General features: G+C 41.4%; 1 protein-coding gene across 1 annotated transcript; it reads right to left on the bottom strand.

Annotated features, from left to right (window-relative positions):
* Positions 1–1,659: 1,659 nt before the first annotated feature.
* Positions 1,660–14,921, bottom strand: LOC119904856 (protein FAM171B). The gene is made up of 8 exons (XM_038721518.1): positions 13,626–14,921; positions 12,795–13,028; positions 11,628–11,720; positions 10,994–11,152; positions 7,293–7,463; positions 6,915–7,031; positions 6,687–6,810; positions 1,660–5,947 (listed from the first exon to the last, which is right to left on the bottom strand). The coding sequence occupies exons 1-8, from the start codon at positions 13,849–13,851 to the stop codon at positions 4,621–4,623; spliced, it is 2,451 nt and encodes an 816-aa protein (XP_038577446.1). The 5' UTR covers positions 13,852–14,921; the 3' UTR covers positions 1,660–4,620.
* Positions 14,922–15,243: the final 322 nt, after the last annotated feature.

Genomic DNA, 15,243 nt, shown 5'->3' with positions numbered 1-15,243 from the left:
TTTAGTGTTGAAAAAAATATGTGCACGGCATCAGCTAAACAAACAATGATTCAGATAACACTAAACATTGCATTGGTCTTAATGCCACACATTGCAGTCATCTACTGCAAATACCTAATGGAACTGGCCTTTGTCAAGTGAATTGTCCTATTTCTGTTTGTTGTGAGTAGTGTTAATGGTGTTAACAAGTAATCCTAACTAACACTATAAGGTTCAAAATAAATACACACCTAAAGAAAATAAAAACTAAACTCCTGACCTCTCAGCCAGAAAATGACAGGTGAGTTATTGAATACACCCAGAAGATGGCCAGATTCACTCTGACAACTTGTAGTACAAAAAATCTTGGTTAGAAGAATAACTGTAACTATGTATTAATAATATGCAAATTTTCGTTCACTAAATATCTTGCCACTCAGCATCATCCCTTTAGCTGTAGTCCCTCTACCAGAACACGTGTTGGGGTGTCTGCCTATTGTCAGGGTGAGATCGGGATCTTGGCTCTTGGATGAGGGTCAGCAGTGTCGGATCTGTCTGCAGGATTTTAGCCTGGGTCAGCGCATCCGATCTCTACCCTGCCATCACAAGGTAAAACCTTTCATTTTGCGCATGCATTAACTTACAGTATCAGTATGATACAAAGTAGTAAAAATCACATCATTAAGAGATCAAGTTTATGTTTAGTAGATAATTTCAGACTGTCCGTTAGTACACTAAAATCCTAAATTTAAAAGAAATGGGCAAAGCTCAATACTAAATCAGAGAAAATTCAAGTATTCATTCACACACACACACACACACACACACACACACACACACACACACACTTCAGTTCCACACAGACTGTGTGGATGGGATCCTGCAGAAGTCGAGCTCCTGCCCCTTGGATGGATATGTCTTGACTTGGAGAACCACTGAGAGGAGGACCTCCCCTAAGCTTGCCTCCTGCCTTTTCAGTGACCGTGCCAAACGACCAGAAAACAACTTAAAGGACCTGTTTGTTCCTGGTGTGGGAGTCTAGTACAGGAACACTAAAGTCACTCCCTCAAATGGTTCTCTTAACTAACAGGCTCTTCGGTAACTTTAAACACAAACCCACAAGAGTTAATAACTGACAGGATACAAGGCTTGTGCATAGCTACAGCAGACACTGTGATGAAGGTAGGAAAAAGAGAGTTACAGAGAAAATAATCTCTTCCTATTTCTGGAAGCAACTCCTCTATTGATTACCGAAGTAAATCTAACTCACGTGCACATTCCTCAAAAAAGACAGCGAGAAAACACAGCCCTGCTTCACCTGATAGTTGTGCTGCAGTGACAAAAATCAGAGAGCAACAGCCACTGAACCTTTTTGTAGGTTTGTGGAGACCAGAGTCAGACCACACAGCTGCAGTGGCTTTTCCTGCCAGGCGAACTAGACTGCAACCCAAAAGGACAGGCGTGGTTATTAAATATCCAAACAACCCACTCATTTCAGAGCTAAGAATGACTGGGATCTTCATTAACACTCAGAATCAGAGGAAGACAAAGAGTTAAAATAGTTTTTGAAATGTGTGATCTTAGGTAGGTTGAATGTTTAAGGTTTCAGTTGTGTATCTGCACTTATTTTGCTTTTAAATGTTTATAAAATGGAATAAATCAATAAGTATGTAAATCTGAAATATTGTTTTTGTACAAATATGCTTCAAAGAAGAAGAAGAAGAATGAAAGCATCTTCTGAACAATTATTGGTATCAAGTAAGTTTATTAATTTAATGCACAAAAAGGCAAGACTAATAACACTACCATCACTACAGAGGGAAACACAAGAGGTGCCCATTTTGGAAGAAACAAAAGCCCATGAGGTTCAATGGCTAGACACAAGAGGAGCACTCTACATTCAAATCAATACAAATACATTAAGCAAGATCACTTTAAAACAGGAGTGGCAGTAGGTTTGATTTGCATGTAAAGATTCATCAGCACAAGTGTCAAGTGTTCACAAACTACTCATGTCGCCGTGTAAGCTGGGATATAAAGCTGATGGTGACGAGCTGGAGAAAGTATTTTAATGTTTAAGCATACTAAATGATTAAGTGCTCAAGTTGTTGCTACATTTAAAATTATGAAGCTCAGGGTTATTATACACACCTATGGAAAGACACTCTTTAGGCTAACCTTAAAAATTCACATTGATAACATTTTACGACGCTGGCTCAAAAAGCTTGTCAATCAACCATTCACTGGAACAACTGTCAGACCTTTGCTTTTAGATGGAAGAAAAATAGCACAAAATAATTTAAACCACAGCCATATAATACAGAAAATGTTGATTGACTATATACATACAAAATAAAACATGAATGTAGCTACAGAATCGAACCTTATACGTACAAATTGAACTCCTCAGTGAAATAATTTAAAGTAGTACCATGACGGAAGACTAAATATGGCAAAATTGTGGCTGCAAAGTTCCATTTTAAATTTAAAATATTGCTAGTAGAACCACTTTCTGATATTCATGATGACTGTTTTGCAAAACTTTTTCATGTATGGCCAGTGATATCAGTATTCAGTATTGTTGCTGTTTTATTTGCACACTGAAAAGTCAATAGGTTTCTGGGAATGCTGTGTGTCTCACATATTAAAGTGTAGTGTGCTTTATTTGACTCAAAAAAACCACCATGTAAAGTAGAAGACAGATATGAAATACAGGCATACATGTGACTTTGTAGTTTGGTATTAAAATACTGTACATTTGTTGAAAACTTGGGTTTAACCCAGACAAGACTAAGAGACCCATGCTCTGTGAGGCCATATTGAAGCACTGTAATGCTTTTCACTAAGTGTAATGTTGAGCAGGTATAAGGTTAACATTGTTCACCATTTTAGTTCAGCATGTTAGCATGTAACAGCTAATTAGCACTAAACACTCATTGCAGCCATGGCTGATGGGAAAGTCATTAGCTATGTAAGTATTTAGTCATAAACCAAAGTGTTGGAAGTTTTTTTCCGGGATTGTGGCAGTAGATGAGAAGTTTAAGGATCACAAAAGTTACTAGAATTCATCCTGAGGGGGGGGCGTGAATGTGTGTGCCAAATGTCATGGCAGTCCATCCAACAGCAGTTGAAACATTTCATACAAAACCACAAATGTCAGCCTCATCATGGTGGTGCTAGAGGAATCTCCTCTTGGCGCCCTGAATGTCTGTACAAAATCCGATGGCAGTCCATCTAATATTTGTACCAAGATGTAGTGGACCATCTTGAAAAATCTGTTGAAAATCTTTCTTTCCTAAGTTATATCTTTCAATACAAAAAAAGTAATCCCATGGTCGTTGCTAATTAGGAAGTAAATATATTGTCAATTTAATAAGAGTTTGTAAAAAGCAAAACTCCAGGGCACCGAATCAAAAATAATTACAAGGGATAATACTGTATGTTATTAAAAAAGAAAATGATAATTATAATGCATAACTTGGAGGGCTAAGCAGAAGTTTTTGGCCTCCTTAACATCTAAATGTTAATATATCAAATATTTACCTACAGAGCTGTGCAACTTCCAACCACTCAACAATTCCTCCTTACTCAGGCTGTTAACAGTAGCTGGATGATATCCAGAAACAACATAGTGTAGAAGTCCTGGGGTTGTGTTGTAATAGCTCCTTACAGTAGTTACAGTTGGCAGCACAACAGTGAGTCCCCTTTCAAGACTAGACAATAAAATTAAGTCATCATGTAATTTAACAGCCAGGATAGCATAATGTAAGCTCTACAGTAAAATGCCAAATATTTTCATACACACAAGGAAACATTCATATTCATGCATTCTAAAATAATCGTAGGTTTGAAACCTTGACTATCAGGTGTGATAACTTCAAAATGGCAGCTTAGCTTTATAATGTACATCAGTGTATTACTCCGATATAAAGGAGAATTTCGTGTCGTGAGTTGAAAACTTGAATTCTCTGACATAGCTGATTCCACTAATGACACAACTGAATCCTCTAATGAACCCCAAAGCCTCTCTTTAAGTAAAATGAGGCAGTATGATCAGAATGAGATGTCAGCACTGAAAACCGGGAACGCTTCTATATCTTATTTAATTTACAGCAGGCATTTATGGTGAGGATAAGTGCACTACACATAGACCTGTATCTTTGTCCATCCTGCAAACTCACCAGATTTGACTAAACACAGACACATACTGTGTCTTACATCATCATATTTAATAATTACAGGCAGTAAGAAGGCACCCTCTATAATGCCAGTGCTGGGGACTATGTGATATCGTGTTCACACGGACATTTTGCTGTGAAGAATCTCGCTGGTGATCTTCAGATTTGGGAGAATGAGAGAACATGGTGCGCAAAGTTGTCTAACAGCAGCTACATAATGCTTCAACATGACATACATCCTGCTTTATATCTTGAGCTTGGTTATGCATTCTTTGGCAAAGTTGTACAATCACATAACCCAACAACAACAATGCCTGTGTGAGCACTAGTGGAAAAAACTAATTTGGATCACTCAGCACTGATGACACCACGTGATGAAAATAGCTTGATGTGGGTTAAATTGTTAATGGGACATTTAAATTCAGCACTGATGAAAGAATTCTCGTCTGCAATGAGCCATGCTCTAACTTCGCTTGGTCAGAGGCCTCCCCTCGCGGACATGCTTGGCACTCCTCTTTTCCGTTTTCCCCTTCTCCCTCACCTTCCTCAGACGCCGTGGAGGCGGTGTACCTCTTGACTCACTGTCTTCCTGAGCGCTGGATGTATCCATACCGTCTCGCTCTTCAGGAATGTTGGGAATAGCCCCACTGCTCCCGTCTAAAATGTTCCTCAGGTAAGGGTCCTCCGGCGTACAGGTGGCTGTTGTGCCACTCTCACTACTGCTCAGGTCCTGTTCTTCACCGTAACGCCCCCCTCGGCTGTGGTGTGGCAGGGAAGAAGCCCTGATCGAAGGCCTGTCACGCTCTGTCTCGCGGATATTCTGCTGAGGCTCGTTCATGTCCACCCCTGAGTCCAGGCTGGTGTCGTTGCTGCTAGGTGGGCGGTGTCGGCTTTGGAGCTCAATAATGGAGTGGCGAACCTGGGCAGCCGGCTTCCCGTCTAAGGAGACAAACCAGGCCCTGGGGTGAGACGACAAGGACTTGCCCCGAGTAAGCTCCAGCAAGGTGCGCTCTGAAATCCCCTGCAGCTCACTGGGTACACCATGCCCATTGCTGAAAGCCTCCATACCAGCTGCTTCATTAAGAGTCCCAGGCACAGAGACGGAGGATTCAAGGAGGTTACTGTAGCGTCCCCACACACTAGCGTTAGGGCCTTGGCCTTGGGGAGGAGTCTCCAGAGAATGGGGCTCATCTTGGCTGCTCTGCTGTGGACTGCTTCCACCTTGGGAGTGGTGGTGAGGGACTTTGGGTAGTGTCTGGGTGTAGCTGTCCTTACTTGCAGGCTCCGAGTGAGCATCATACTCACCTCCGTTGCGGGGGAAAGTAGCAGACTTGCAGCCTGACAGTTGCTGCTCCTGAGCACTGAAAAGCTCCGGCGCCTGAATGATGGCCACCGGCTGGTTGTAGATATGAACCAGCTTATCTGGAAAGAAGTTGTCAGAGTTCATGTTGGCCCGGTTCTGCTCTGACCTCTCCCGAAGCCGAGCCACCTCTTCACTGTTGATGTAGTGAGAGGGTGGCTGGGAACCTTTGATCCGACTCAGAGCAATGTTGTCATAAAAGGGAGCCGCCGGGAGACTCCCTGGATCCTCCACATATATGTTGTAGTTGGCCTTGTGCCTCGGTGTGGACGAAGGTTCACACTGGACACTGCAGGAAGCGAGGCTGTTGTCGCCAGAACGGAACAACAAACCCTCTTCCATGTGGGTGGAGGTGGTTTGGTCTTTTTTCACCACTGTGAGTTTGGAAAAGCGTGCTCTCCTCCTACTCCTGGGCTCTTGATGAGAACCTCTGTATATGGAAGAAACATAATTTAATCAGGACGGACTGCAGTACCATGGGGTCGCTTTCCAGACCAGCTAAGGGTAAGTTAAAGGGACAGTTGAGCATTCTTATTTTAAGTAGCTAGTTATACCTATCGGACATTTATCTCTAGTCAGTCTCTTCTTTAACAGGGTTATTAAATGTGCTGTTAGACCATGAAAACTTGGCTTCAGTTGCTATAACTTACAAGGTTGCTTATTCAAAGATCAAACATGAGTGTTATTAAGAGTTATACATTAAAAAATGGTGACAAGAATTAAACAACTCATCAGCTGTCATAAGATTCTGATTCAGATGTTGGTAAATCCTGATTGCTGCGTGGAAATCCGTGATATTACCTTTTTCCAACTGAGCCCTGCCTATTTAAAATCAATGGGAAGAGTACAGAGAAACAAAACTTCCAGACATCTAATCTGAAATAACCATAACCGTTCCAACCGTGGCACAAATTTAAATGTTCACGTAGAACCTCATTGCTCCTAGTAAGGAGCTAATTGAGAAAGTAAGTTTTGAAGGCCTTTTAAATTGTCCACTAAGCTTGAGAGTGACTATATTACATATATTATATATGTGACTCACAGATTTCTGTAGCCAAAACATATCTAAATTCTGACACATGTCTAAACAGTACATAGAAAACAGAAAAACATTTTTATATACTGTAAATTCAACCTGACCAAGAACATTTCTGAGCAGCATTTCTCACCCGCAGTAACACAGCAGCAAGGAAAGGAATCCAATTACTATAGCCAGCATTCCTCCCAGTATTCCCATCAACAGGTAGGTGTGGTGTGATATGAAATCCAAAGAGCTTCCATGACCCAGGTAATCTATATGGTTAAATTTATAGATAGGCATTTACCAATACAAATGTCGGCAGACCTCTGCACAAGCTGCAATTACATGAGTTAATGAAGGTAGATGAGTTCTGTACCGTTTGATGAGGGAAGTGGGGCAGCGATCCAGTGGCCCAGATGGGAAGCGGTATAGGTCCAAACCAGCTCATCACCAACTGTTTTTACTATTCCCAGACCCTGATTCTCCCAGGCACCTTCAAACAGCATAAACATTAATTATTATCAAATCATTTAATCATCAAAATTGGCTCACAATATTGGCTCTTATGCTTGAGTTGGTGTACTACTGAGTCAGACTATTTTAAGTGTGTTGATGTGTTTGAAAGAGTTTCAGTCAGCTAGGAACACATTTTATCTCCTTCTGAATGTTGGATCGTTCTATATATGAATTTTGTGTTTTTCTAGTGTTATTTTGTGAAGTCATTTAGCGGCTTCTCTGTGATCTTTCCTCTTACCTGTCTTTGTGTTAAAGGCCCAGGCTGGCACAGTATCAGAGGCCCTGAGGTGCGTGCTGTGTCCCAGGGGCAGGCTGATTTGAATGGGCCCTCGTACCTGGAGTTCCTGACCACCAGAGTACAGCAGGACACTGATGGCTGCCACCGCCTTCAGCTCGATGCTTCTGAACACTGAAGGAGTGATCCAGTAAGAGGGGTTAAAGTCAAAGTTGAAAGAGGTGATATTATGGTTTTTGGCTTTTTCCCTCTCCTTTATTGAGTTATATATCTTTTTTGTGCATGTAATAGGTTTGCAAAGTGAAAAAGCCCAAAGTCCAGCCCAAAGGGAGTTCCCATCTCCCACAGAAAACTCTGCTCTGGACTGCCTGAAAACAGCTCGTTTGTAGTCCACCCGCTTCCCTTTCATCCCTGTGACGTCACAGGGATGAAAGCTAAATGCACCTCATATAACACTCGCCAAGCGGCTACTCTGACACGCCCTCAAAAACACCGGTGTAAAAACACTGAGCTGCAGCACACACCTCCTCTCTCTTCCAAACACTAGCTACCCTCTAGTAGCTCAAATTTGCCAGAGGATATTCTTTTTAAAGAAATTTTCCAATTGTCATCTCAGTTCCTTAAATTAGCTTAAAATGGCTAAGCTACGCAAAAACCGACACATTCGTCCCTTAGGACAAAAAATGCCCCATTGAAAACCATTGAAAATGCGTTTTTTGATCCCGCATTTATCCTAACCTAAACTGATGCATTCCTTTATGTTAATATTTCATTTTACACTACTAGCTTACAATTTTTTATTTTTATATCTGTCCACCAGTTTGTGCTACTTTTTTCCCTTTTACAGCATGCAGCAAATTTCACACTTTTTAGCTGTTTTCTGCGAGGGTGTCTTGCCCCTGAAATGATATGTGTGTGTGTGTCATATTGATGTTGGATGATGGTGTCTGTGTAAAAGAAAGGTCTGTGTGTGTGTGTGTGTGTGTGTGTGTGTGTGTGTGTGTGCACGTGTGTGTGCGCGTGTGTGTATGCGCATGCATGTCCAAGTTCATCTTCAAAGTCTTTTCTCTTTGAAGGCCACACTCTGCTTTATGAACTGATCCAGGAATGAAAACGATGAGCAGCGAGAACCAAAACAAAATTGGGACATTGTTTTTGTTCTCATTCAGGTTGTTTATGCAGGTGCACTGCAGCGATGGTTATACACTCACCGGCCACTTTATTAGGTACACCTTACTAGTACCGGGTTGGAGACCCTTTTGCCTTCAGAACTGCCTTAGGCCTAGTCCACACGGACGCGGGTATTTTCATAACCGGAGTTTTTCCTGGGTTTCAAAAAAAATTTCTGTCTACATGAAAATGCAAAAACACGCTATCAAGCGCTGCCAAGAGCATGCCAAACCACCAGGAGGCAATATGACCCTAACCGTAAAGCCATGTTCGCCAATCAGTGCCTAATAATATCAGAAACAAAGCAGGCAGTGGCCCACAATCTGACATCAAACACAGCAGATAACGGTGCACGCACTCTTACAACGCAAGGCAAAAACTCTGGTTTTAGTGTCAACATAACACTGCAACATTTGCAGCATTTCTTAAAATCTTCACCCTGGCAGGGGTTTTCAAAAATGTTCGGATTTCAGTGACCTGATACTACGTTTCCATGTGTACGGTACGAACTGCCAAACCACATAGAAAAAGTCACAGTTTTGAAAATACCCGTGTTCGTGTAGACAGGGCCTTAATTCTTCGTGGTATATTTTCAACAAGGTGTTGGACACATTCCTAAGAGACTTTGGTCCGTATTGACGTGATAGCATCATGTAGTAGTAGTAGTAGGTGCTGCAGATTTGTCAGCTGCACATTCATGATGTGAATCTCCCCTTCCGCCATGCTCTATTGGATTGAGATCTGGTGACTGTAGAGGCCATTGGAGTTCAGTGAACTCAATGTCATGTTCAAGAAACCAGTTTGAGATGATTTGAGCTTTGTGACATGGTGCATTATCTTGCTGGAAGTAGCCATCAGAAGATGGGTACACTGTGGTCATAAAGGGATGGCCAACAACAATACTCAGGTAGGCTGTCGCATTTATACAATGGTCACTGGGGCTCAAAGTGTGTCAAGAAAATTTCCCCCACACATTACACCATCACCACCACCACCACCACCACCAACCGTTGATCCAAGGCAGGATGGATCCATGCTTGTTGTTTGTTGTTTACGCCAGAATCTGACCCGAGCATCTGAATGGTGCATACCTTGCGAGTGACGAGTGGTTATTTGAGTTTCTTTTGCCTTTGTCATCTCGAACAAGTCTACCCATTCTCCTCTGACCTCTTACATCAACAAGGCATTTCTCGTCCACACAACTGTATATTTTCTCTTTTTCAGACCATTCTCTGTAAACCCTAGAGATGGTTGTGTAAATCCCAGTAGATCAGCAGTTTCTGAAATACTCAGACCAGCCTGTCTGGCACCAACAACCATTCTGATGAACAGAATGGCAAGTTGTCTTGACCACGTCTACATGCCTAAATGCATTAAGTTGCAGTCATGTGATTGGCTGACCAGCTATTTGTGTTGATAAACAATTGATCAGGTGTACCTAATAGTCTAAGTATGAGCAGTAGTGCAGGAGTAGTCATTTTGGAGATGGCAAGACAGCACACAGGAGAATCTGGAAATGATCATATATCATTCTAAACTAAGATTATGAATCTGCCACTGCAGAAAAAATAACAATGCATCAAAATCAATCTTGCTGCCAATCAGTGACCCATCTCAGGCCCTGATAATAATATTAATAATCAAGCAGTCCTTGAATTGTTTTTTATGGAAATTATTTTAGATTTTTTGTTTTTTTTCAATAAAATAATAGTGGAGTTATGTAAACATAATGGCATTTAAAGGGTTAAAATCTCCCAAATATAATTAATGTTTGATATGTATATTTCAGGCTGAAGTAGCTTTGAAAGATTGACTCATTTAAAGTGGAAATAAATATTAATTTATGACATTTTTACAGCAGTTTTTGGGAAGGAGCCATTTTTTGTCAATTAAGTTTTTTTTTTTAAGGAACTCTTAAGGGTTAATAACTCACCACTCTGAAACTCTTGCTCCAGTCTATGTTGCCAAGCTGGTCGGCAACATGTACAGCTGAAACAAAGCCTTGGCTTCTCACTGACCCGCCTTTCTCTGCTTCTGATTGGCTAGTAGTCCTTAACTAGGAACTGCCATGTGCAACTCCCAACAAAGATCATTTACAGACAAGATGTATCACTCCATAGCTAAAACGAAGTCTTCAACACAGGGTGAAAAGAGGAGCTGAAGCAATGTGCAGGATGATAAAAAATATGGTGTTTTTTTGAAAATTACACCATGTAAACCTGTTCTGGTACAACCCCTAAATAGGATTTTGAACCTGAAAATGAGCAAAATACCACCTCTTTAAACAATGCCTTATAACAATTTTGTAAAGAATTATCAAAAAATAATGAAATAAACTCTAAAATGTGCTAAATTTAAAAATGCCCACCAACAAGTTCAACGTGTTAAACATTATAATCAGCCCATTGGCAGAATTTTTAGTCCTATTCAGTGTATTTTGAGAAATATGTCGTCAGTGACCAAACCAAAACATGAACACTCCAGACTAAGAATAAACTGCTTTATATATTAATGAGGCCTTATTTAACGCTCACCTGATTTGCTGCTGATGATGCCCGGCGTGCAGTTGGCACAGTCTTTAGCTAGGTGGTGCTGTGGCACAGTCAGGTATGCTGTCACTGAGGAGACGTTGCTCTTATCAGACATTGTAAGGAGGTTCTTGGGGAACGAAACCTTGGGTTGGGATGAACTGTCTGTAATAACAAGTTGACATATGATTAATCTAAATTTGGACCCACAATGCAGTATGTTTAAATATATAATGTAGTGTCGTGCTTTGAGGGGACATTTTACAGTTGCTGTTCTTAATCTGGCACATATAGCACAAGATGTTGGAGGCTTAAATGTCCCTAATTGATCTGAGCGACAAGAAACTATTGAAAGTATAGAAAGTATTGTGGTTTACCTCAGCACCTACATCAGTAGTGACTTATCCTATTCACATTTTAATATTGCAATACAGCAAATCAATCAATACTTTCTTAATTTTCTACTCTAACAAAAACTTAAAAACTACCCAGCTTAACTGGTTAAAGCTGTCACGTTTAGCTCAGTTAATTCAGGAAAAACAACCAATATTTTTCAAGTCAAGGCCTGAAAATGTAAAATGATAATAAAGATAATATAGGTGACTTGTTCCTGAAGTCAAAAAAAGTTACTTAAACTTACCAGGTAACTTCCGGCTGATAAGTACTGAGTCTTCAAACAGCCAGATGTTGCCCTGACTGTGAGGGAGCAGCAGCAACGTCACAGCTGAGAAAACTGCAGGAAGACAAATAAAAAGGTCAGATATAAAACACAAATGCTAATATTTTTCAACATTTTTTACTTTTCTTTCATAGAGGAAAAATCACCTTTACAGGAAGAAATGTGAATAGGTGATTTAAGATGTAGCAAGAGATGATACGTGAGGAGAGAGGTCAAGCTTCTTCTCTGTGGTTTTTTGGGCAAGCTGTTAATGATGACTTGTAGACCTGTAGTACCACCAGCAGAGGGCATTCCTACCTCAAACCTCTTTTCAGGGTTCAGTTGTTTGGCTTAGCAGCACAAAAGGGAGGCGCCTCGGATAATGCGGAGCAAAGCAGGTCTCGACAGATGACACTCTTTCATCATCGCTCTGATTTTCTCCCTAACGCCTGCTCCATCTCAACTCTAAAACACCACCTCCCTGCTTCTCTTCTGTCTGATTCAGACCGGTCAGAGGATGTGAGAACACTGACAATAGAGTTTTTATACCAACGTGAGATCGCTGTGGCTGAAGAGCCCCCACCCCCCTCTGAATTTGATTCGGTGTAGGACAAAGACAGTTTGCTGAGGCAGGGATATGTTTCTCTCAGACACCTCGACTCCACTGTAGAGCTGTAGAGACAATCGATGAGATGACTCTAGGACACGGTGTTCAGTTACACTTGACTGAATGCTGGGAACATAAATTGCTTCATCATGAACAAACCTCAGAGACAAGTTGTATGTTGTCGCAGACACTTCATTAATCTGTAATGAGCATTAATAATGCAGGTGCGTGAATAACGTGGCTAAATAAGCTATTAAAGCACAAGCCTGCTTGATTTTCCTTTCGTGTTTTCAACCTTTTACAGCCTCCCACTCCATAATTTCTTTGTTTACGCAGCTAAAATAATGCATGTCTATAAAAAACAATGCGTTCTTGAGCAAGGCTCGTAGTACCAACCACTTTTAATTACTGCTACTGCATGGCTGTTGTGTCAGAGAAACCAGGCTCATGACTCAGAGGTCGATTAGGTATAATTCTGAAACAGTAAATCAGCTAGTCTTGCTTGGATAAAGGTATAAAAAGTTTCTGTGGGCGTCACTCACTCGGTCTCTTGGTGGTGCTCCAGGGCAGGGCGCTGGGGACGTAGCCTTCCATGTTGCCCAGCAGAGTCAGACTGAGGCCCGGACTGTACAATACCCAGAGCAGAACTTCACCTCTCTCCCCTGTTTGGGCAGAACTCCTCAGGGTGTGGTTGACATATATGTCCACTGACGCACCCGGCAGTGGCTGACGGGTCACCAGGTCCCTTACCAGCACCTTCAGGGCAAACTGGGTCTCTGGAGAGAGAATGCCAAGCATTTGATTTAGAAATCAAACTGAGGCTGGAGCTGATCTAGGCCAGGACATCCAGGTATTTATTTGGGGTGATACATGTGTCTCAGCATGTGTTTTATCTGTATGGAGATCAGCATCCACCTCTTCCTCTCAGCAGTGCTCAGTAACCTTTCCCTCACCATGAAAAAGTGATGAAGCAGCCACAGCTGAATCAGTGGAATGCATCAAAACCAAGCCAGAGAAGAACAGCTACACTGTACGGCCGTGTTAGACTTCTAGGCATTAGGGCTGCAACGATTAGTCGATTGAAAGAAAATTAATTGACAACTATTCTGATAATCGATTTCAGTCATTTTTTTAAGCAAAAATTTGAAAAATTTGCTGGTTTCATCTTCTTAAATGTGAGGAATTGCTGCTATTCTTTGCCATTTATGATAGTAAATGGAGATTCTTTGGGTTTTGGACTGTGTGCTGGATAAAAGAAGTAAATTGAAGATGTCTTCAGTTATGAGTCACAGTGTTAGCTCTGTTGCAGCTCATTTCCATTTTCTTTAACAATGACTGACTGGAGGAGCGCTCCTTCTTTTGTTTATGTTTACCTGCGGTCAGAGCGGAGGAGCTGAGAAATCGCCCCGCGGCGGTTGGGTCGGTGGCGGACGGGTCTCCGACCGCGACGGTGAGGCCATTGTCCCCGGGCGAGGAGGAGGGCAGGCCGCCGCCCTCCCCCGCTGCTCTCACCGCCCCATCCAGGCAGAAAATCAGAAGCAACCACGGCAGAAAGAGCAGCAGCGGCGGCGGCGGCAGGTGGCGTTCAGCAGCGGGCATGGCGAGACGGGAAGCAGGCTCAAAGACATACCGAACCGCGAAACACGAGCTCGGGAGGAGGAGAACGAGGTCCAGCAGCGTTCGTCCTTACCACGAAGGGCTCCTTATCATGGTTTCTTTTAGCCTACCGTTAGTGCGCACATACTGGGGGAAAAACCCCGTTCAGAAAGGATGAGCTGGTGCTGAGGCTGGGCGTGTGGACGAAGATCCTTTATGATGTAGTGATGTGTCAGGCAGGGGAAAAACACAATTCCGGTTTATATATAGCTTGCAGGTATTTTGGTCCAACATAGGCCTACATACAAATACATTCATTTTATAATAGTATACTATTTAAATTGCTTCTAACATTTTATACACTGAACAATTAATGGAAATTATTTTTGAAAATAATAGTGAGTTGCATCATGACCCTTGCTGTACAAAGAAAAAGCCACACAGTGAGAGGTCTTTCTGTCGTGATGATCTTTGTGAAGACGGGAGATGCTGTTACATCACTGGGGTCTGCATGGCCCTCTGTAGGTAAACTGAGATCCCTGGTTACCTATTTTTATCTCCACTGCTTTGTCAAAATGTGACAATCCACTGATCAGTCACATAAACAAAACAGTTTCAGCTTAGGCCAGAAGACGTGAAAAATATAGGGTAAATAAAACAATTAAGTACTGTATGTGTGCTGTGATTCTTTGTCAAAAATATTGATTAGGTAAACACAAATAGGCTATTGTAATATCCAGTAAAAAATTGTCGCAACTTAAAAGCATATGGTGAGTTAATCATCAATAGGCATAGTGGCATGTACTAGGCTTGTGTAAATTAAATTGTATTTAATAAATTTAGAAGATAAATATTATAATGTACTTAAGCCTATATAAAAGAACACATGGCTTCAAATACAGCCATGGCTTCGACTAACACTAAAGACTTATAAAGCCTCATACTAACTTCGGTTTGAACTTAGGAATGCATTTTTGCATGGAAAGACAACAGAGGATTTTGTCATCCATCCATTGTATGAATTCAGTGAATTAATTTTCTCAACCTGTTTAAAATATAAATGGATATATTTGAAACACAGGCTAAAACATTCTGTATTAACATTAAAAAATAGATGCTGTTGCTATTTACAACAACCAAACATCCCCTCTACTCTACCCCACTTAGTTCAGTCTGGGTTCCCCCTTGCATAAATCAAATTGGATTCCACCACTTCCTGTTTGACAGCTGGCACTTTCACCTGGAGGCAATAAGGAGCACATGCTACAAACATTTGGGTAACTGCAATTGGATAATAATGGATTTAAATATATAAATGAGTAAGCTTGAATGTGTTTGTGTAGGTCTTTCATTGGTTTGTATATTGAACGCATTATATGCACTAAACTTACCAGA

This window comes from Micropterus salmoides, unplaced genomic scaffold, assembly GCF_014851395.1.
Source record: "Micropterus salmoides isolate LMB-PRFRI ecotype aquatic unplaced genomic scaffold, ASM1485139v1 Ms_hic_scaffold_1, whole genome shotgun sequence".
NCBI classification, from domain to species: domain Eukaryota; kingdom Metazoa; phylum Chordata; class Actinopteri; order Centrarchiformes; family Centrarchidae; genus Micropterus; species Micropterus salmoides.
This window is presented reverse-complemented; position numbering and strand designations above follow the sequence as displayed.